Source organism: Helicoverpa armigera, chromosome 1 (assembly GCF_030705265.1).
Source record: "Helicoverpa armigera isolate CAAS_96S chromosome 1, ASM3070526v1, whole genome shotgun sequence".
NCBI classification, from domain to species: domain Eukaryota; kingdom Metazoa; phylum Arthropoda; class Insecta; order Lepidoptera; family Noctuidae; genus Helicoverpa; species Helicoverpa armigera.
In genome coordinates this window covers 12,607,710-12,632,414 of record NC_087120.1, presented here as the reverse complement: position 1 = coordinate 12,632,414, position 24,705 = coordinate 12,607,710, and the positions used below count along the sequence as shown (strand labels likewise).

At 36.3% G+C, this 24,705-nt stretch overlaps 2 protein-coding genes across 5 annotated transcripts in view; both read left to right on the top strand.

Moving 5' to 3' along the window:
• The window catches only part of LOC110379988 (DNA-binding protein D-ETS-3), a 64,310-nt gene that overhangs the window by 11,566 nt on the left and 28,039 nt on the right, over positions 1-24,705 (top strand). For 3 of the 4 annotated variants that reach the window (XM_064035553.1, XM_064035545.1, XM_064035547.1), the window contains exon 3: positions 5,042-5,125. The exons of the other annotated variant lie outside the window; for it this stretch is intronic. In XM_064035553.1, the coding sequence (XP_063891623.1) occupies positions 5,042-5,125 (84 nt within the window). The remainder of the gene's footprint in view (positions 1-5,041; positions 5,126-24,705) is intronic. 4 annotated transcript variants of the gene reach the window in all.
• Positions 9,485-12,383, top strand: LOC110379987 (dynein regulatory complex protein 11). Its single transcript, XM_021339834.3, has one exon. It carries the CDS (start codon positions 9,591-9,593, stop codon positions 12,285-12,287), a length of 2,697 nt encoding a protein of 898 aa, XP_021195509.3. The 5' UTR covers positions 9,485-9,590; the 3' UTR covers positions 12,288-12,383.

Below are 24,705 nucleotides of genomic sequence, written 5' to 3'. Positions count from 1 at the left end.
AATTATTTTTGTAAACATTTCAATCAATAATAATGTCATCTAAATATCCTGCCGGTGGATTAAATTGTGTGTGCCTGCCTAACCCTAGATACCATATTATTGAAATGATATGAGCACAACTTCCTACTGTGCGTCTACCTGTTAGACACGAGCAGTAATACTGAGCTATGGCATCTCGACCCATTTCGTTTCTGCTAACCAGAATGTATACGTAATATGTAGGTACGTGCACGAACATGTCTTGACTGTATCCTTCTTCTTAATAGCCACACATTTTGGTGATGGATATTGCAATTATCAATCAAAAAGTTCCAATTGTCGTTACCCATCAGAATATGTTCTTGGCAAACTCTGAAAAGCAAAAAAAAACTATTCTTAGGTGCATCGGCCTAGACGTCAGTGTCTAATGGATGTTCCTGAGTTTATACGCCACCGACTTCTATGCCGATGCACCTAAGAATAGTTTTTTTTGCTTTTCAGTGTTTTTGGGAGTCGGTTTTATTTGTTTGTAAAAAGTTTTATTTTTATTTTTGGCTTTTCAGTGACAAGCATAGTTGTCACTATCCGCATTTGTGGAAAGTTCCCATCAATACGAATAATATAAGCCCAAACACGAGGTAGTTTAATATGTAAGTTGTCGAGTTCCCTCGACCTTCTCCGGTCTCCATCATCAGGTCAGCTCCAAACCTTCACTGTTGCATAGTGGTATCAGACGTACACCTCACTGTCAAGTTTTTAACCAATGCACGCCTACAATTTTCGAAAGTTGCCCTCGATTTCTCAGGGGTTCCATCATCAGATCCTGACCTGGTGATTATGAGGTGGTCCCATAATCCTAGCATAATCAAATCCTGCGAATTAGGTTTTATGTCAGGAACAACCAAGCGCACTACGACTCCTAACAATTGTCCTTTTCTACAAAACCTATTTAAGTGTATATCTTTTTTTTGCCATGGAATTGAAGGTAGTGCCCATAGTAACAATTTTAGTACAAACAAAAACCTTCACAACGGCATATGCTACAACTCTGTTGGACAATGAGCCCAACTTGACTCATGGTCCTTTTATAGTTTTCTAAGCTATTCCGAGAACTACCCATGCTGCCAATAATCTTGAGAGATTTTCTTTGCAATGTAAAATAAATAAGCGTCTGACTGTTTTTTGACAAGGGTATTTTCCCTTAAAAAAGGACATCTCTCAACTGCACAAAAATATTCGGTACCACTTTAATTGTCAATTCACTTTCACACATGTCGTAATGAAACTGAAATGACGAGCGTGAATTTTGAACACATCAAAAAGTTTTTCATGCACTGACTCAAAGCCGAAAAGTGTTGCTCACATAAAGAAGCATTTCTAGATCTATAGTACAAACATATTCCGATTGTTACAAAAGTTCTTTGTCCATAGAGGTCGCGACAAAAGGGCCTTAACAAAGGAGCTACTCTCGAAAAAGACAATAAACTTTTTGCCATTAAAAAAAAGTACCGCAATTCATAAAAAAATGTAAATTCGAAACGAGGTTCTATTGTCTTGGCATCGCGCTCCGGAGAGGAGATCGGGCCTTTCCGCGTTCGTTAACTAGGAAAAACTCTTCGCGCTAGTTGCTCGTCCCACGAAATTCATTTTTTATTTACAATACCTATCTTTTGCGTCTTTTTGTGGTGAAATTCATTTTTACAACGTGAATTTTGAAATTTATTTATAAGTTACGATGATTCTTTTTTATCATCAAACTACTTAGTTACCTACACGCCTCATCTCTGCACGGGCTGATTTTGTTTTTATTATTATTTTTTTCAATAATTAATACAGATACAATGTTTCACGTCTGTCGACATGTATTTTTTAAAGATACTACATCAAAGAATCCAACATAATTTACAGCTCTAAGCAAGCCTACACATGAACATACAAATGAAATCAATAATTTATATGATATTCGGCACTGTTTAGTATGAAATACGCGTTCGTCATTAGCTCGTAAGTAATTCTATTTTAATTCAAACTATACAATTACCAAACTATTCACAAAACAAATTAATTTTTGATGAAATTTCAAATTCAAGACAAAGTTGCCAAGCTAAACGGCTTGTAACGACATCCATTACCAGTTGGCTTTGATAAATACACGGCTAGAGCCAAAAGAACTAAGCAATGGTCGGTATATTTACATAATATTCAAATAAGTGCAAAAATCCACGTGCCGCCGACGCTTAATCTTAGTCATTAAGAGAAATGTATTAAAAGTAACCCTCTAACGACGACGTAAAGAGTTGTTAACACGAAAATGATTGCAGAACGCCCCGAATACCAGTTGCTAGTATTTTACATGGCTATCGTTCCCCGGGATCAGTTTGGTACAAATGTCATCAATTATGAGGCCACACTTTAGATGGTATCGCGATAAAATATAATATCAATAAATCATGCTACAACTGCTCTGATACGAGTTTATTGATTTTTTTAATGTGTATTGCCAAAGGGCTAGGGTTGTTGTTTCTCGATTTATATTCATTAGCGGGGGTCGGTGTGAGCGTACTATGTAGATTGCAAGTAATGTAGATTATAGACCGTTTAGCTACTATTTGGCTTCATTAGGGTTTGTTTAGATTTGATAGTTTAAGTATTTGTCATTTCTTAGGATAAGTTCCTATCTAGTCTCCAGTCCTTATCTTCTCTAGCTCTGTAAACCAACTTCCAATGAAGGTTATCAAGTTCTTAGTGCGTTTAATCTGTTGAAAGCCGCCCGACGGCTTCTGACATGGAACATAGGAGATGCGCTTAAAAAATGTTAGACCTTTGATTATTATTCACTTTGATTGGTAATTTTCACAAGTTCTGGTGTTATAGATAATGACCTAAGTACAGACTGCTAGTTTTGAAAGAAGATCAAAAGTGAAATATTTTTTTGGTAATCATCTGTATTATGGTAGTCTATTTTATTTGATCTTATATACTTCTAGGATTACGCTAAATACGTTCCTTTTGCTCGTTTGTACTCTAAACTCTCCGAGGTATCTACCTACTGAGCTGATTTGAAGAATCTTTCACAGTTACATAGCAACACTATTCCCGAGTAAACTAGGTTATATCTTACCCGGGTAAGGGAAGTAGTCCTAGTGGAACAAGAGGGAAAATGCGTGGAAAAAAGTGTTAGTAACACACAACAGCTCTAATTTTACAGGAAGCTAGACTAGAATTTAAATAATTACCTAAATATATGCATGTTGTATGCACATTAGGACAGTCAGCCACTTATTACTTATCACGCAGATAATCTACGAAGTAAAGTATCGTAAAACGTTGTAACGAGTGTGAAAGTGACTCATCATGGGGCGCCCTGCTGTCTGCACCGATTTTATTATGTTTAATAGTCCCGAGCCCCAAACGTTTGCCTTTTAATTAGTTAAACATATTGTATTATTATAAACTGACTTATGACTTGGTGTAACGATACTGATGTTTGGGTGTATTAAAGGATTATTATTTCCTTGAAAATAAAATTAAAATGTATGTTTATCTGAATACAATTTAATTATCATTGTAGGAATTTAATTAAACTTCAATACACCAATCACAATTTTTAGGTTCCGTTAGTTTTTCATATAAAAAAAATATGAACAAGGGATAAAACACTGCAACTCACTGTCACAGCAAAAAAAAGCCCAATTCAACTTTGTAACATAATTGCTTAATCACTCCGAATACCCACTAACCCTCTCTCGAGAGCCAAACACTTCACATTAAGCCAATAAGCTATATTCCCATCCCATGGGGTGATGCGAGTACCAAACAAACAATTATTGCACAATCAATGACCATTCGCGCGCGAATATTATAAATCAGCGATAATGGCTGGTGTTCGGAATAGTGACATCGCTTTTAGTTCGCCGTCGCTGACAATAGGTGGCGTACGGCTGACGCGCGCCCGCGCATCCTATAAACATGAGACGGGCATTAAAACCGCGGGGAGTATAGCTGAGCGTTGAGCGGAGCGGATAGTGAGCGGTATTCAGTGGCAATAGTAGATAGATATTCTAAACCTAGGCGCGATTTTAAGGTATTTGGGTTTCAGTTTTAAATATTTTATTTCTCAAATAATTTTTTGAGAATGACTAAGGTTGTTTTTTTAATGTAAATCTTGACATTTAAGAAAACCAAAACAGGAATTTTATTTCATTTTGGTGATATTTTAATCCGTGCAAACCAATGCAAACTAAAAAGACATTTCATATTCTCAAAATAATGTAGTTAACATAGTAGCCGTATAGGTCCACCAACACAAAATTTAAAATAGCTTCACCCGTCGTTTTCCTGGCCCCGTCAATGTTGCTTACCATTTCATGGGAACCATGGCCGAGACAATGCGAACTTAATTGTGCGACAGATACCGGTAATGATGACGCCACCCCATTTTTTTTTCGATTTATGGATATGCCGTGACCACGCGACCTCACCCCAGGGTTATTTTCAACAAATAAATTGTTCAAAACATATTGTGTTCGGCAATTTGATACGTTTGACTTTAGCGTGGGAGAGCCGAGATTATATTTTTTTGTATTTTATTTGTTTATTATTTTATTTATTTTTCGCACAATTTCACTCGTGTTTGTTTAATAGTTTTGTTATAACAGTTTGGTGTAGTGCTCTTAAAATCCTGTACTTAGTAAGCTATCTTTATGAAAGTACTAGCTGTAGCTCGGTATGAATACAAATATTGTATATTATGACGGTTTAAATAGTAGTCTTGAACATCTTCAATGTAGTGAAGCACCCCTGCTTCTGAAATCTCCCATCTTTGGAAATATCTAAGCTTCCTCAGAAGAAATATATGTACCTAGCAATAGGCTGTCTAATAGTCATTATTATTAAGGTAGTAGAATCATAGATATAGAAATAATATTTTCTGCCTGTAGGTACTCAATCGTTGTTTTTTCATATTAATTCATTATTAATTTTCCACATAGATTAAATCCCTTTTGTTTTGCATACATTCCCTTATTGTTTGGTAATTGTTGTGTAATTTTGGACGCGACAGGTTCAGACAAGCTGTCTGGTGGGGTCGGTAAGGGGTACAACACACCGACACTGTCGGACACGCTACGGGCAACTAAGTGTTCAGGTATGTTGCATTTTACGCTCTGCGAGTGACTCTTAATGGCTGACGTTAATGGTTTGGAAGAATTTAGAAAAATAGACCGCTGTTTGTTAAGGTTTTGCTAGTGTTTATTCTTGGGTAGGTCTGGAAAGACAGTGGAATCTCCTAAGGGACCTACATATGTATTATATTTATAGAAGGTGAAGCAGTTCAAGCCAATTTTGTCCATTCTGGATCCTCCCATATAAAATAATTTCTATAACCGTTTGCATTACTTGAAAACTGAAATCAGGCATCTAACTACGTCACATTTATTTCACGCCTGCCCTGCTATTTGTTGTCAAACATAACTCACTGAGGTACTAACCTTACCCTGTCAAGAAAAAATATAAACATCTTATTTTATAGGCCATAGAAACATCTATACCACAATCATATAGACTTAAGACGCCCACATAAGTCATTAAGTACGTCTCATTTTCCCGATCCCAAAAAGATTACACTGTCTTGCATTACATTTAACCAGATGCAGAATTCTTTCAAAAATTCTGTGCAATTTAACCGATGACAGTAGCGAGTGTACCGAGGCGTGAGTTCAAAGGATGGCCGCAAGAGTGCGCTGGAGTGTTGCAATTAAAAGTTACCGTTTCACCATCAAAGCGACTCTCATTATGCTTGGTAAAGCGGCAAAATGATTGTGGTAGATAGCTTTATCTACTTCGGTAATGAGAGGGATAACTACTGAACATTAAAAGGACTGATTTGATGAATTAAGTGTTCGGAAAAGTTGGGTTGTGAAAAGCTCTGGTTTCTGATTTTGACTTTTACAGACTCGATTAAGTAGGTGAGAGTGATATTTGTGGTAAAAATTCCTGTATGCTCTTAACAGCTTTCTTATAATGTATGTGCCTACATCGGTCTTGTAATGTATTTATACATGTAGAAGTTTTAATGTTTTATCCACTTCTAGGAAGAACTACTTCCGGAAATCTGATATTATAATCTAGATAGTCTAGATCTCTAAACGCATAGATAATATAAAATTGGAGAAAGAATGATAGATTCAAAAAGACAAGATTCAAAATGACTTGACTCATTGCACTTTTGTATGTCCCTGCATATGTTTGTGCAACACGGCAGTAGTTTTTCTATTCATCTAATTATACTGGCAGCCTCTGACGCTGCCACATGTCAGTTGAAGCAATTTTCCAATTTAAGCCTGCGATGTGGCGCTGCAAACGTGGTTAGCTGACAATTGGTAGTGAAGTAGTCGATTCCCTTTTTGTTAAATCACGACTGGGATTTGTTTTCATGTTTTTATTTTGAAAGAACCATGGCAAAATTATGTAAAACGAGCTTCCACACGCGGTTTGTCCCGCATCCCGGTATGACGGTTTCTCGTAGCCGGATGGTAACAAAAACTATTCTATGTCCTTTTCCCGGGTTTAAGCTATCTCCTCTCTAATTTTCAGGTTAAACGGTTCTGCCATTATTGAGTTATAAAATGTGTTACTCACACGATTTTCTTTTATATAAAAAATCCATAACAAAAATCTCCGTTTACTAAATGAGACTCTCACGAAACAAACCACTTCAGCTACACATTCCAAAAAAAAAAAAATACATTAATGAGAGTGATATTATAACCCTCGAGATACAATGCGTACTAGTGCTGTGACTAACCCAGCACGCGTGGCTACATGTACCCCGTTAATTAAGAGCTCTCCACGTCCTTTCGACCGCTTTGTACAACGCGATTCGATACCGTTTCGGATATATCCCTGCATTTCTATTCACTGATACTCGCTTGTCGATTTAATCGATAAGTCCTGTGTTCATTTGCTGGTACTGGCTTATCGATATAGTGAGGTGTCTGCTGTGTAACAGACGGCTGATATTACTGATATGGAGAAGTTTATTTGTTTATTGTAACTGCATGTAAATGTTTATGTGACAGCTGTCATTTGAGTATACTGAAGAGAACATCTATGCTTAAGTATTTTATTTTTTTGCAAAGAAAACATATGATTATGTACGTTAGTCAGTAGATTTTTTTTTTGTTTGAGTACATTTCACTCACCTACGTTTTGCGCGAAACATTTCGCCACTCGATTTTCCCACCACTCAATCAAACCTAATTGTTCTAAAAAAAGTGACGTATCCAAATAAAATTATCAAGGTCTATACATGAAGCTTTTTGGGACCTTTTGGGCCAATAAATCTGGGGTTCCGTCAGACCCCACTAAGCATATCGAATGTACGCGCGTGCGGATATCCATGCGAACCTCGAGCGATTACAAATCTGCGGTGACAACCGTGCATTACACAGATATTTTCTCATGCGGTACAAAAGACCGCGGCGCGTTATCGTAGGGTTGAATTAATACTGTAATTGTGGCGCTCATTATTTGAATTATAATCTATTATGATGTTTATTTTGGGATGTCTCCTAATTGGCATTATGTGTTTTTTTGCTATTTTTTTCTAAAGATACATGACGTAGCGGCCCAGTGGTTAAAGTATAGATCTCTGATAGAAAAAAATAATGACGAAAAACACACAATCGAGCACCCAAAATTCCGCCAATTTACTATACATATAATCATAACTAACATCAAACGACATGACACACAAAAACAATCACACGAACCCCGCAAAAACAAACAGGCACTTTCACCCAATATTTATTTACATCGCGAAGATAAATAAATCAGTATCGCCCCTGTACCAGTTCATTCGTCAGTCAATCATTGTGCCATTCAGTTCCGGAGTCGCTCCATAAATGTGTGGGTGGAGCGACCGGAGCCGTGACTAATTCCTGGATTATCATTACCAGGGTATAAAGATGTTACCCGTGAGAAAAGTGGAATAATGAGGACATTATGCGTGGTAGTAGATAATTGTTGAAGAGTGAGTTTATTAAGTTGGGATGATTTAATTATTAAAAAAATCTGAATGAAAGCGAAGGAAATTAAGTCATTAACTATTATACGGTTTTGATTTTTTCACGCCATTAAATGAACAGTGCCATTTATTTAGGGTACTAGGTATATGGTAATGTAAAGTACAATTGCGGAAAAAAAATATTTACACATCTTATAATTTTAGAAAATCAAAAATACCACCTCGTGAGCAATGCGTGAAATGGTCGAATCTTGCTCTTTTCTCCAACTTTTATTTTGTATTAAGACACGAGCCTCATCTATGAATATCATAAGCATATTAAAGGTACTTAGGTATTTCACAAACAAAATCAGTTAAATCCCACTCCAAAACATAAATATTCATACAATATCAAATAGAAACATTAAGATTACAAACTACGTTTACATTGATCCCTTATAATCGGCCCCTTCGCCAACTTTATTGCCCGGGAGAGAGAGTTAACAAAATAAATGGCTTAAATTTCTACACCAGTAATGAATACAAGCGAGGGTTGGAGAATAAATCATTGTTACGTTGCATTTTGTGAAGCTAGGGGTGCGAGATAAGAGATGTAGCGGAACTAGGGTGGCGGGTCTATGTGTAAAATGTGGCAGAGTTATTGAGAGATTGCTTTTTTAAATAGAGTATTTTTATAATGTTGTTGTTGGCAACATAAAAACATTAAAGTATATTTTTTGTATCACACGTAGAAAACTTGGCCTTACAACGAAAAACTAAAAGAAAATCATTATTTTATAATCGAAAACTGTAATGCGTCAGTTTTCTTAAAATAACTGATCACAACAAATTTTTACGTTACATTTCCAAAAATAATCAGTTGTTGCTGAAAATGGCATTAAATTAGCGAAAGGAATACTGGATACATTGCTGCGATGATAGCAAAACTTGCATTTTAGTTTAGCGTATTATGTCCCGCTAACGCTTGTCCATTGGGCCAGTGTCCAGCACGCGTCACGCACCGGACGTAGGTGACGAGCGGGAGCGTGCGCACACTATTCAAATGCTCAATGGGACGTACGGAGGCACACTTAAAACATTTTTATTGTAACAGGCCATTGTATAGGAACCCTTGGAATTCAGAAGATATGAACTTCTGCTATTTTTAGTTCTCATGTTACAAAAAATATTTTGTCTCTCTTGTTTAAAGTTGATATAGCACTTTTTTTCAGTTTTGTGTAACATGCCCACTGGTTGAAATACCGTAGATATTTTTTTAGATACTTACTCCTCTTTTCCACATGCTGAATCAAAAGTCTAAAGTTCACGCGATATTCACAATAAAAATATGTTATGTGGTATGAGCACGCAGTGTTCTGTTCTTGTTGTATTTAGTTAGTTATTTTCTTTTCGGCTATATTTATGAGAACTTTTTGGTCACAAAATTCTCGGTCAACAACATAGCATAGAGCATAGCACCTTATTTATTTGACGTGTCATGCTAGATTGATGATGTGAAATATTTTTGGAAAAATATATTTCTTAGTATTTTCACCAATAATTCAATGATTATACTATAAATGAAATCAAATTACTGTGTACAAAAATGTCTAACAAAGATTATTATGAGCGGTGGCTTAAACTTAAAGAGCAGTTCAGAGTAGCTCTACAAGAAGATGAGCGCATTCAAGAGTTAGCAATAAACCTTATCGGTGTCAAGCCCCAAGCGACAGCAGTTGAAGTAGTAAGTAGAGTTTATTGCAGGTATTGTGAGATATATAACAAACTATGCGATTGCTACGATCAAATGGAGCAGGCACAGCGAAGACCTTGGATAAAGAAAATTATAGACGGTGTCACTTGCCGTATTATTGAGCTGAAGAGAACACTTGAAGAAGTGGAAGTTTTTGAATATACATATGCTGATAACGCGTTCGAACAAATGCTAATACAGCCCCAAGATGTTGAAATAATGTGTCCGTTCTTTTACCCATTTGAAATACGTAAGGCAGAAATGCAATACATTATGGACCAAATATTTGCTGGTAATCGATTAGGAGATCCACCACCAACGCCATCACAGCTAGAACTGTTAGAAGAAGAAAGACTAATGAAAGAGCAAAAGTTGCGAGAACAAAAAGAAGCGGAATTAAGAAATCTGGCTGAAGGTGGTTCATGTGAAAAACTAGTTACTTTAACTCCTGATGAGTTGGAAGCAAGAAGGCAGAAAAACATTCTCAATGGCCATGCACGTACTATACAGAAAATGGAGAGATCACGAATAGTGTTAAGAGGGAAATTTCTTAAAAAATTCAAAGATGAAAACTTATACTTAGAATTAGCAGGTTTGAAAAAACCGCCAAAACCTGAACCTATCAGGACTGCGGCTGGATTAATGATACAAAAAGTTTTTCGTGAGTTTATGGAACTAAAACGCATTCAATCGCGAGAAATGAAGTTAAAGGAAAAGCTTGGTATGATCATACCTTCTTATAGTCCTCCTTCAGCAAAAGTACAGTTAGAAAAGGTAAAAGAAGCTAGAAGGAAATTTAGACGTGCATATTATGAACAATATTTGAATGAAAACTTAAAAGAGAAGGCACACGTACTTCGACTAAGGCAAGGTGACATAATGGATGATATTACAGATGAAATAAGACAGTGGTTTACAGAATGGTTTAGAGGAGTTCGTGTGTTTGATGAATTTCCTTATGCTGAGGAAGGTGGGTCTATATTGATAGTAAAAGGTGAAACTTACTCTATTGAGGAGTATCTTCAATGGCGTACTGATGAAGAGAAAAGAATAAAAGCAGAGGGAGGTGTAGTAAAAAGCAAAGAACAAATTAAAGCTGAAAAGGCATTTGAACGTGAGGAGAAGAGAAGACTAGCACAGGAAGCTAGAGATAGAGAAAAGAAAAGAATTCACGAATACAAAAAGTATCGAATGCATCCTGATAATGACCCTGGTGTATATATCATGATTGGTCAGCAACACAACAGCTTAAAATCGAATTGGCATGATTATGAAATTCAGTGGAGTACTTACGATACACCTGATGCTGGCTTAGATTCAATCAGAGGGCATATTATGCAACTCATCACTGAAAATGCATATAAGGATATACAATTGGAGTTGCGCCCAATCGCAGATGAAATAATGAGATTGGAGCTGGAAATATTAAAAAATGCTCTAAAAACAGATTATACTACCGTTGGAATGAAAGTACCCCCAGTCAAGAAAAGAAAAAAACCAAAGAAACCGAAACCACCAAAACATGAAAAATTATCCCCTAAGGTGATGTTCCAACAGTTAGCTGATAACGGTATTGTTAAACGATATCCTCGAATGACGCTTGACGACTACTGGGGTGACAGGAACTATGCTGCTGCTGACTGCCGCGCCGTATTATGGACTCCTACATTTCCACCACCTTGCATTGGTGATGTTAAAGAACAGATCAGGATTCGATGTTTACTAACTCTTGGAGCCACCTGCTCAGGCATACAAAGATCACATTTATTGGTTGGCCCCAGGGGTACAGGTAAAAAATCTTTAGTATATGCAATCGCCACAGAGACTAACGCTCTTCTTATTGATCTTTCACCTTATAATACTTATGACAAATTTATTGGTCCTAAAAATACGCGGACGCTGTTTACCTACGTCAATAAAATAAGTAAACTTATGCAACCCACAGTAATATTTGTGGAAGACGCCGAAAAGTTATTTTACAAAAAGGTGCCAAAAGAAGAAAAGATGTTTGATCCAACACGACTTTCAAAAGATTTCTTTAAAGAGATTGTCAAACCGCTTGGTTTGCACGACAAAGTAATAGTGATTGGCACGGCCACTGAACCGTGGCTGGCAAAGAATACTACAATGTTCAAGGCTTTTCCTTCGACCATCATGATTCCTAAGTCGGATTATGGGAGCATTTCTTTAATCCTCACCCAAATGCTAATGAAGTACCACGGTGTTAATCGTGATTTTAATGTTAATTCCACTGCGCAGGCCTTAAGAGGTTACGACATAAGTACTATTAAATCTGTCGTTGAAAACTTGTTGAGTGGTAAACGCTTGGCTGAGCTGTACTACAAACCGCTTCACCCTATGGAAATTCTTCAGGGCGTGTTGAATGCTGAAAATGTAACCTTTATGGACACACTCGAAACTGAAATGTATAAATCTTGGTACTTGTCATACTCGCCTTGGGGACCTAAGATGATGGAGTATATGCTCATGTTGGAGTCACAGTATAGCGTTAAATTAAAAAACGACAAGAAAAAGAAACAAGCTGGATAAATTATTACGAAAAAATTATAGTTTGCTGGTTATATTTATTAACTCAACGGTCCGTGGAGGCAAAATCAATAAATAAATATTTATATTCAGTTGCAAGTGGCAGTTTCCTTATAAAATCTTCTTATATATAAAAATAAAACTCGAGAATGACTTTACGACTTTACCGATTTGGCTTTTTTGTTTTTAATGTTTTTGTATAGGTCAAGGGTCAGCTATACGAAGCTTGTTGGGTCATCTAGTACCTATCGAGTAAAAAAAATAGAAATGCAAGAACGACTGCAGCTCCATCTAATAACTAAGTCAGTTCCACCCCATCTAGTCATAAAATAGCTGACAGACGTGCGTGACTGACTTATTACGTAGGGGTAGTACCGCCTTCGCTACCCCCGTGTATCGCTAGTTCGCAGTCTAAAGGTTAGAGGGCGCTTTATCCTGCTAAGAATAAAAGGCAACCTTAAACTGTTGTTTTTCCGAAAGATGGCGTTTGATGACCGGAAAAAAGGGTAAATAAAATTTTAATTAATAGTACCTAATAAAAAACAAAGTTTAAATAGCTAGAACTTAGTATAGATCAAAATTTGCGTAATTGCAATACTTATGTGTTTACCTATTTATAATTTTCTAATTACTGGATATTGTAATCTGGTTAAATTAGAGCCTCGTCAAGTGCAATGAGGTATAAAAATCAAGAACTTTATAGCTGATTCTTTCGAAGCAGTTTGAAAAGGATACCTCGGCCATGATTCATAAATAAAGTAAGCTAGCATATTGAACTTTTCATCTTTTAATAGCTGCGAGTCCTCTCGAAAGATCTTATGTACTGACAGAAAAGGGGATATTTTCTAGGAATAATATTTTGCGTGCATCTTGTCATCATTATGAAAAATATATATTTTAAAAAGGAGAGATTTGAATGTTCGTTTGCCTTGAATAGTTTTCAAAACTAATGAACCAATTTGGAACAATATTTTTCTCTTGTGAAGCTCGACTAGCCCTAGCTGAAAAAGTGAACATTTTCTTCTATAGAACTTGTGAAAACACGAAAAGCAGCCAGCAACAAATAACCCTGAAAGCAAATGTGACGCTGAAGTTCATGGACTACGTAATCCGTCAGAGTGTCGGATAATAACGCGTATTTCCAAAAGTGGGTCGTAGGTGGGTGTTGGTCCGACAATACCCGGGTTTACACTGAACCGCACACCGCTGGCTTCACCTCTCCGGATGTCGCTGTCTCCGCTCTCCGCCGCCATTTCCGCGGAGTCGGGGAGTGGAGGAAAGAGGAGGTTCCGACGCTCCGAACTACAATGGACCCTTTATATCTCCCTACCGCTAATCTAGGAGCTGATAATATGATTAGGCTCTTTGTACTCCGTTCGTATGTTAATCGTTTGGAAGTTTGGACAATTCCTCGGGTACTTTTGGGTGTGTGGTGGTATTTTCAGTAGTCGTTTTTTTAAAAAAATATGTTTTCATACAGTGATACAGATAACTTTTAGACATTGCAGGTATTCTATTGTTCAAGTAGGTGAACCTTGCGTACAAATGTACTAACCAAAATTCTAGTAGCTGCTGATTGTACCTAGTATGAACAAACCTTTTGGAATAAGCAATCATTGCGTGCCAACATTTTTTTGACAACCAAAGGTCCTCGGTCAGATTTCTGAAAAAAAGTATTGGTTTTCCTTATCACTAATTATTCTTAAACCCACACTACAATATTAACATATTATTTAAATAAATAAACAAAACATACATTACTTGTACCATGCTACTAACAACCCAGAAATTGATGTACTGTACAATTATAACTACAGTAAAGCGAGCGGACTGAAAACAATTTGGCGCTTGATCCGAAACGCCTTTGATAAAAGTTATAGCCTGCATCTGGGTGCGTCAGTCCAACTTATTCTGACTGAAGCCGCTTCGACGCTGGGTAAACTAATTTAAGTTCTCGCCAACTTTTTCAATGAAGCCGGTGGCCTTTTTCTGTAAGCCAACGGACCGCCGAGTTCTCTCATAGCTGCAGGCTTCCCCTTTATGACTCAGTCTACCTGATGAAATGCAATTTAGCGTGAAGAACTGTTTCTAGTATTTGTTTCATGAGTTTTGTTATTCCTTTATTTGTATTTGCACTTCATAGAGTTTGGTAAACAAGGACGATTGCAAATTGTTTTGGTTCTATTCGGAACACACACTATGTAGGTTCAACACAAACAATTCACGACAATATATACACGGCACAATACAATTTAAATTGGATTGTTTTATTTTCGTTAGCCATTTATCGAAGACTTAATTCTGTGTGAGAGAAATTTGTTCTGTGATTTTATTCGGTTGAGTCAGAAAAAGCCCCTTTTTTGACGGACCTAGGAGACGGTGCGCTAACTTGTCAGCTACGAGTAAAATGGATAATGGATTAGGAATGCCAGATGCAGTTATGAAAACGACTATGTATGGAGTGTCTCTCGGATACAATACTAATAGGGATGTCCGTCCAAGAATCAAACAGCTACATATCCTGACTTATGAAGTAGTGCAATCAGGATTGATGAGTTGAAGACAGCTCGTGAATTGGAAGTCGTGGTGATAATGGAGTAGTTGGATTATGATACGTCTATTGAATTGGTTTTCATATTGACACTATTAAAAGAAGGCTTATTATTTTCCGGGTGACTAATAACTTAAAAGTCGACAAATGTTTGCAACAAATAAAATAATTTGCCAGCGATTAAAAATTTTCGCGACTATTATAATATGTAAGGTTCAAAATTAAGGGTGTTATAAAAACTAAAAACTAGCAGCTGCGTTTGGGCACAGATTACTACAGATACTTCACTCAGTAGAAAACTTCCAATACCTATTACGATAATTGCCTACTCCTTCGCGTCAGCAACCACTGTATGCTAAAATGCGCCTAAATGCTCAAGCGTACAGCAGTGATTGCTTCGCACCGCGCGATTCCACAGTAATCGCAGGGCTGCCTCTTCGGTAAAATTAAATTAACATAACTTTTTATCTATGTTATTGAGAACTGTGAATATGTTCTGACTTTTATGTGGCAGTTAAAAATTTTATCATTTATAAAATATTTAACTAACTTAAAAAAAAGGAGGTGAATAGATATAGGTACAGGCCAAACTGAGAAGTTTGACTTGTATGGTTTGTAGGTAGGTATGCATGTTTGTGCGCGATAATCTCGCGTTTGGCTAAACCGATATCGATGCGATTTTCAGAAAAGGATTTGTTACATTTAGGAGAACGTTTTAAAATAAGTATAATTCTTCTTAGTTTGATGATGATCTTCGGAGATGTTCACTAGAAATGAAAAAAAAAGCCTTAAAAAAAGAGAACCGACTTCAAATAAGGCACAAAGCCGTAAGAAATAATTTGGGTTTTTTTTTATGTTGGTGCTAACAGCTGGTAATTATGTTGGTGTTAACAGCTGGTAATTACGAATCGAAAAAGCACCGACATCAAAAAATAAATTATTTCTTACGGTTTAGTGTTTTGAAGTCGGTTCTCTTTTTTTAAAGTTTGTTTTATTATTTTTGTAAGTTTGTTTTGTTTTATATACCTATTGGTGCTGACTGTAGAAGAAACCTAGATAAAACATAATTATATACATCAGTGTGTAGGTAAAATAAAAAAATCTTTAAAGTTACAGCACATAAGGCACCACACGGCATCGTAATGCGCGTACGAACGAACAGCACTATTAGAAGTCGGTTAAAAATTGAACGGTGTGCGCGCGCTTCGCTTGTGAAAACCGCAACTGAATTTGATCCGCCGGCGGACCGAGACCGCTCGGCTGGGCGGTAGGCACTTATAGCGCGCAAGTACATGGAGTGACGGAGGCCTGGTTTGGGTAGCAAATAAACTATACCAGTCAAATGAAATATTAGGTGAGGAGCTATTTATAATGACTTGGCGACTAATAATGTTAGTTGGGTGGCAAAGATAATATATTACCAACTATTTTGTGCCGACCAAAAACCCTGTTTCAGGCTTCGCTTTGTGGATAGCTCTAAATATTAAAAGGACTACAATAAAAGGAATAAGAGTTAATTATTAATATTTTGTTATCATAAGTTCTTGAAAACGGCGGAAGGTGCGGTGGTATTATCTCACTTGGCGCACTATGAAGATGGTACAATTTAATTTGGATCATTTTATTTAGCATATTGCCATTTATAACCTTCAATTAAAAAACATTGTGTTAAAAATTGAAGTTAGTGACGAATCGCTGCAAAACCGACTCCACGTAGTCTTGTCTGCCCTACCCCTTTTTGTTGTCGCTGGGTAAAAAATGCTATTCAAAACCGCGTAGGCGCGGAGGGGCGAGGCGGCCTGCGAGCTGAGGCGCAGATAGTTTCAGCGCTCGCCGCGGGTGAGCGTGAAAACCATCTGCGACGATAAGCTCGCATGGGACCGCCGGAGCCCCGCAACGCCGGAGCCGTGACAGAAGTCATGCTTGCTGCATGTTGCATGCTTACTTCCATGCTATTCACCTATAATTTTAAAAATAGCAGCCGCAAAATATTTTTTCTTCATGCCATTTTAGAGTTTATTTAAAGCTATTAAAAAGTCGCACAATATATTTATAATATGAGCTAGTTTATATTTATTCTTCATCCAAACAATTTTAAATGTACCCTGATTTGTATTATTTATGAATGCCCATTTTCTATTTTATTGTCATCATTAAGTTTTCGCTTAGATATTAATTCAGTTGCCAAAAGAAAAACTTGATGCTAGTTTAAATTAAAACGGACCTCATAATTGATATATTAATATGCTACCTTTTACTTATTATGATACTCCTTATTAGCTGCCAACCCATTATAAATGGTACCCACTCTATTATTTTTTAAAACCTATATTCGTTTTACTTAGTCGGCGCGTTAAATACATGCCTTAAAAGAATAGATTTACAAGCAAGTTGAAGCTCATGGTTACGCCGTAACTACGCGCGTGACTACGCTTACGTCTACGCATACGCATCCGGTCTGCTGGAGCCTTTATTCTATTTAGTTTTACTTATATTTTTTTCAACACAAAGCAGTCCCAGATTAATCCGATCTTCATACAAAGACAATCCAATTCACTTATTTTCGCCTTCATTCCATATTTGCAAAATAATACTGAAAATAGTTCATCGGAACGCTTCAGAGACAGACATTTATGAAACTCACAAAGCTTTTCAAGCTGAACAATAGATATGCAGACGCTTCAAACCTACATAGGCCTATCCTACATATATGGACTTATGCATGGATATGTACCTATACAAGTTCTAACATATGGCCTATACTTATATAGGTCTTGTACTGAATGGACGTGCAAGACCAGATGCAAGATTTCTAAGGACAATGCCTAGCCTGCTTCTATCTTATTCGATAAAGCAGCTTCGGGAAATTATTTGGGTATCTTGATCGAACTAAGGGCATGTGGTGTTTTGTTCCCTGTGAAATTGAATTCGCAGTGCAGTGACTCGCATTTCCATGGCTTGATGTTTACTACACGTAGGATTTTAGTATGGGCTACTATATTGAAGATGTAAACTTGGGTTATATCCGAAAATATTCACAGTTTAAAAAGAAACACAGTCATTAAAGAAAACTTTTTACAACTTTACTATAATTTAAAATGTTGAATAAAAACCTTAGGTATTACAGTTTGAGAAAAATCAAGCAAATTAATTAATATCTAGGTAATTGTACATCCATATATAGTTGTTCTTTTTTAGTTATTATAAAGAGAATCTTTGCTTTGAATAGGCTCCGAAATTACTGACGACTACAGGAAAAAGTCTTTCACGGTTAGAATACTAAATACTACACTATCGGCGGGTAACACCGTCTATGTTTTATCCGGTTACAGGAAGAAGTTCCACCTAGACGTAGTTGACACTATGATGTTATCACAACACAGGATGTTATCGGAACATTCAAGAAGTATGTAAATCTTTTCAAATTGAGTTTGAACAAACGATGTATCTTCATCTACTGAGCCTTTTCCCAACTATGTTGGGGTCGGCTTCCAGTCTAACCAGATACATCCGAGTACCAGTGTTTTACAAGTAGCGACTGCCTATCTGATCTGCTCAACCCAGATACCCGGGCAATTCAATAACACCCAGGTAAGACTAATTGTCAGATTTACTGGTTTCTGATTAACCGTAACGACTGCCACAGATATTCAAAATATGACATGTGATGCGACGGTGAATAAAACTTTAGTAAAACTATTTTCGTTTTAAACTATTTTGAGTGTGCTGACCGATCATCGTAAAATCATTGACCTAAGTTTCAAAGCCTAATGTTAGGAATTATTATTTCCGCCAAAGCGTCATTATCTGAGCGTTCGTCATCGGACACATTACACAAGAGAATGCTTGCTTTGTTAAGCACATTTGCTATTTAGAGCAGCTAAAACAATTTCAGAGTTCCCTAGAACACAATAACATACATGTAACACAATTTCGCTGAACTACTTTGACCTAGAAGTAGATTAAGGAACAAGGAAGACACAAGAAAGACTAGTCAAAGCTTTGTCAGTGACGTGGAAGTACCAGGAATAGCAAACCTAATTAGAATATCGAACTAAAACATTGACTTAAGTATCAGAAAACTTTACCGTAACGAAAACCATTGAAGCATTTTCCGTCGTTTTCCTACTAATTCGAATTTATAGATTGAAAAAAAATCTATGAAAGCAAAATTAAATAACGAAACGAAAAAACAACTCAAAGCGCGTATTTTATGCGACATGAGCTGAGCAATGGTTATCAAATTATAGCGACGGCTCCGTCTAATTCGGAGTTTTGGCTGCCCCCACCCTCCCCGCGTCGCTCCTGCCCCCCTGAGCTCCCTTCAGCTCTAAGCTCATTTCCTGTGTGCCGGCTGGTTGTATTAATTTTAAATTAAGTATAGATAGAGGTTCGTGCAGTCTCGCAGCGCCTCGATCCGGTGATGTAAACAAATATCTATGTACCTATGTAACAGGTGGGGTGTACATGTGTGTGTGATACACAGATTATATGCGATAGTCACCAACACATGCATAAAATGTACAGTTGATTTTTCAGTCGTATTTTGACTTTGTAAACTTTGCAGGTTTTATTAAATATCCGTTTGATTTAGAAAGCCGATTTAATATGTGGAATCGATAGAATAATGTTTTAATGCCTATGGCTATTGCTTTTTTATTATTGATTACAGAACATATAATAGAAGCGCACATTTTACTGTCACTTATTACTGTTATGTTTTCTTTGGTAGAAACCCCACTCCAAAATTTTTTGCTATCAACCCATTCGTGTAATGCCAGTAATAAGTCACATAAGACTCGCATACCAGACATTTATCTGCTTTAAAAGGAAATCTGCCAAGAAATAGAGTAACATACAGAATTTCGATTTCAAATTCAGTTTTCAGGCCTTTGAGTGTGTTGATATTCAATTGCCCATAAAAAAATATTACACCCAACAGTGTTAAAATCCAGTAGAAAAAAAAACATGGGACGTTAATAAAAATAACTTCTTTAAGTGCAAGGTATTTTCACTTAAAGTTATGTTTGAATAAATGCAATAGTACGGATTTGCAGTTATTACGGGATCCGACGGAAAGCGTCGCGACAAGTCTATAGCCGTAGGGAAAATATTCGTTCATATCCAACTAACGAATACTACTTAGCAGGTTCTTGGACGCATAGAAGACACTTTAATTTTACTGCTCAGATTCAAATGCTTGGAGAAATCACCAATCATGAGTTTTTTGTGAGATCTATAGCAGCAGCAGTAGTGAGTACTTATGTACGTATTTTAGCTAAGGCGTTTAGTAAAATAATACATCAATTAAATCCTGTCGTTAACTGGCATAGGAAAACGTCATCCATTTAGCAAATTATGAAGCAATGCTATTATATTTCGCAGCCTGAATTGATCGAAAATGCTAAACGATGTACTGTGGTCAGATTTAGAGTAAGAATCGAACATTATTCGAATTAAATAACATCATGTTATTTATTACTAGCTCAGTTCCCAAATACCATTGATATCAGAGTGCCTAGTGCGATTTTTGCAAGTTAACTTGCTCGATACGTAAATTATCACACAACTGAATGACGTTGCAATAATTTTAGAACTGTCTATTTAATACAGGCTGTCATCGGCACTTGGTTGTATTTTAAACGCGCTCACTTGCGAAATAGTAAACGTCATTACCCGGAAAAATGAATGAACGTGCTATATTCTAATCATGTGATGTAGCATACGACTCTTTACTTCAGCCAAGTTATAATTACGTATCGAGCGCGTAAACTTACAAAACTCGGAATCAACTCTCAGTAGCCTTGACGTGAAAGCGTGACAAGCAGACAGAGTGACCCCGGCATTTATAATTAAAGTAAGAATTTAAACGTAATTTGTCTACTCTATTTATTATCGGAGTATCTCTGACCGGGTACCGATTTTTATTAATCTATACTAATATTATAAAGCTGAAGAGTTTGTTTGTTTGAACGCGCTAATCTCAGGAACTACTGGTCCGATTTGAACAATTCTTTCGGTGTTAGATAGCCCATTTATCGAGGAAGGCTATAGGCTACTTTTTATCCGGGTTCGTGCAGAGGTTCCCACGGGATGCGGGTGAAACCGCTGGCAGAAGCTAGTTCTTTAAAACGTGTATGTAACGCACATACCTAACATATCATGACTGACTGGCTGTTTTCTCGCGGTTTCTCCTGCATTCCGAGAGAACTTCTTTCCATACCCGGATAAAATATAACCTACTAGGGAATAGTATAGCTTTCCAATAGTGAAAAAAAAATCCAATAGGTTCATCAAATTCGAAAACGGACAAACAAAAAGATATTGACTTACACTACAAAGTGATAGAGTATAGAAATGCATCAACGCTGAAAATGCATACAATTGAATGTTCAACAACGTCAGCACTAAACTGAAAACTAACAGCAGTTAATTAAATTTTAATGAAATTTGTGCAGCATGAGAAATCGGACAATTCGATTCGCCGGTGATTCCCCTGCAGCTACTCGATTTCCTATCGCTGCATAACTGCCATTGAAGTTTTGATTCCAATATTCACATATTTCGATAGAAGCGAGGCATGGGAAATAATTAAAAGCTAGACTCGTAGCTATTGGGGATGATATTTTGAAATATTAACTGTAGGTAGTAATTTTCGTTGCAAAATGTTCCTCTAACAATTATCTATTTCATTTGTTAAAATAAATGCTTTTCTATTTATTAAATAGAAGTTCAACAAAAGTGGTTGTAAATTCGTTAGATTGCTTATAATTAATTTTGTTTGTAAATACCTGCTATTTTTTTAAATGCTACTTTTTTAAATTAGTATCAGTGTGTGATTATGCCATAAATAAAATGATAATAATAGTAAGCTAATAGGGAAAACAGTGTTCTAAGTTTAAAGAGAATTTTGAACGCTGAACAAACCGTGTACAGCTATCTAATGTGTTATCAAAATCTCCTCCAAATCATCACCCAAAAAGTGAAATCAAACATCACAAAAATAGAAAAAAAGTAGGCTTTAATCCACAATTTCAGTTTTACGCAGCCCGGCGAGGGCTGGCACCGTCGCAACCGGAAGTGCGCGGAACGGCAACGTCGCACTGGCATCGATCATGGCTGTACTCACACAGACACGCACACATACACAGTTCACGCACACAGGGAACACGCTTACAGCCTTGAGGTGTTTGCTTGTTTAAATTATTATTTTTACGCTCCTCTGATGTATGGGGTGAAATAGACACGAGATAAGATGCGAGCAAATAATAACCTGATACAGGATTTGTTTGTTTGTTTCAAAAGGTTTTGGAGGGTTTTTCATGATATTTTTGGGTTGCTCGTCTTGAAATTAGTGAAACAGGGTACCTGCGTACACTTAATGTATTGTATATAGGAATCGCTTTGTAGCAGTATAAGTTATGAATAATGTCATGTGCGTTGAAAAACTTAATCAAACATTGTTTAGCAGTCGTTGTCTTCGTAGATAAGTTAATTTACAATGTTTTTGGACAATTCCATGTTAGAAGTAAAGAATCCATAAATTTTCAAACGCTGAGTAGATTAAAATTCAAAATGGCTCATAATATATTTATTTATTATACATATTAGAGTACAGAAACCAAACCAAAGCAAGATAATAATTAATAAGTAAAAATATGCTAAAATTTTTGAGTCTAGCTGTAAAGTGAAATTTTTTGACGCCAGAAATAAATTCATTATCTACGAAGATATAATTTAGACACAAAGAAAATACAACAATAAGTATTTTTTTTAAGTAGTCGCACTTTAAAGTCCTTAGCAGTAGACCACCGAGGCGTCGGATCGCCCTACGGGACACCAGGGGTGATCAACACCATAGATAATGTGCTCTACCCACCAACATCCATTAATGCCACTAGAATACAGTACCCCACTCAATTAGCTTCATAACTTCACGGTTAGGGAAGAAAAAGGTGAATAAAATAGCGCAGAAACTGTAGTAAGATATTTTTTTACTGTTTGGGATTACTTTGATACTCGATGAAAATAAAATATAGATATTTTATTACAGATAATATTAATACAGATATGTATAATTAAGGTGCATTCTTTGACATAAAAACTAATTAACGGATTTAAATGAATGATGAATAGAAAGTCAAGAACCTGAAAAAGGAGGTTTTCTTTTTATCCGAGTGCGGGAAATATGTAGCATTACCTCGGAACGTGGTCAACAGCTAGTAAACTTAATAAAATTATTAAATAGTCATGAAAAAATTAAATATTTTTCTAGTGCTGGGCAATCCAAAGGTTAAGGTATAGTTTAACAGCAACAAAACCATTTAAAACAAGGACATAGGTACTCAAAAGCTTAAAATCGACATAACACACACTTTTGAAACACATAAGAATGTCACAGAGTACTCAACAGTTATACATACTGTACAGACAATAGCTAGAATCTATACATATAATAAAATGATAGGAAAGTCAAAACTGTACATTGAATATTTTTTTTAAAGAATACTTGGGGGGTGATCCATAATCGATTCTGAACCCAAATATGTAGTTTTTAGAATTTTGTCTGTATGTCTGTTTGTCTGTATGTTTGTCCCGGATAAACTCAAAAAGTACTGCATGGATTTAAATCAAATTTTGTATGACTATTAGCTGGGGGCCGGTTCAACACATTGGCTATATATTATCACGCTATTACCTACGGGGGTTGAGCAATGAATGATTAAATAAACGAAATTGGAAATTCTATATTGCTCACGCAGATGAAGTCGCGGGCAACAGCTAGTAATTTAATACAATGACATGTAAAATAGTAGGTATATAACAATGAAGTTCCCAAGAGACGGCGTTCTAAAGCCTTATATTCTTCGGTCGGCGTCTATCAAACGAGTAGGTAGGTACCTATCTACCGATAGTAGAACATACAGCCAATCGATAGTTACGTACTGTGAAAACTTAGTACTATATGTATGTAAGGATATGACCTAGAATTAGGATTCTGATTGAGTTACAATGATTAGCTGTGGAATGACTAATTTGGGGTATAGATAGATGTATTCTTTATTAAGTACACCAAATTAAATAACAAAAAAACTAAAATATTACAATGGGTGGTCTTATTGGTAAAAGAGATCTCTTACAGACAACCTTTGGATGGATTTAGACGAAAGAAACAATCATATACGAGGTTGTCTATGTACCTATGTAGTAAATATGTATATGTCTTTATACTTTGGTCATGCTTAAAGAAATTGTAATGTTAATAGTACTAGGTGGATAATGGTACGAGTAAGCATGATTATCTGATTAACGGGGTTTTAGTTAAAGTCAATATTGACGATGACCAATATTGACAGTGTTCTGCAATAGGCAAAGATAAACACTGTTTTAGTGACTGTCGAATCTAATCGTCAAACACCATTTAGCAAAGCACACTATTTAGTAAACGCAGTGCTTTTAAATAATTAAAAATGTAAGTTTTTGTTTAGGCACAGTATATCTAAATTTAGGCTAATGATTAATCTAAAAAATCATTCAAAAGGAAAACAAAACTTTGTATAACTTTTAATAAAACAGTATAAAATAATACTTCGTAGCAACAAGATGCTACAAAGGTGATAGCTGTAGCATTGTCGTAGCAGCTACGCTTCGTAGCAAAGTCGTAGGCAGCCTACGCTGCCGATGTAGTACAGTAATAGCACCGTATTGCGGTGACTACGCTTCAATGATTTTCGAAGCCTTGCAAAGATGTCTGGTGAAGATATGACTTAGAAAAAATTTCTATAGAACGATGAGTACAAAATGTAATGGGAGCTTTTTTATAGTGTTTCTAGTTCAGTCAATTAAATACCATTAAAAAAAATCTTTTAC

Bases quoted from the DNA above. Each gene is read 5' to 3' on its own strand.
- LOC110379987 (XM_021339834.3), top strand. From the start codon at position 9,591: ATGTCTAACAAAGATTATTATGAGCGGTGGCTTAAACTTAAAGAGCAG.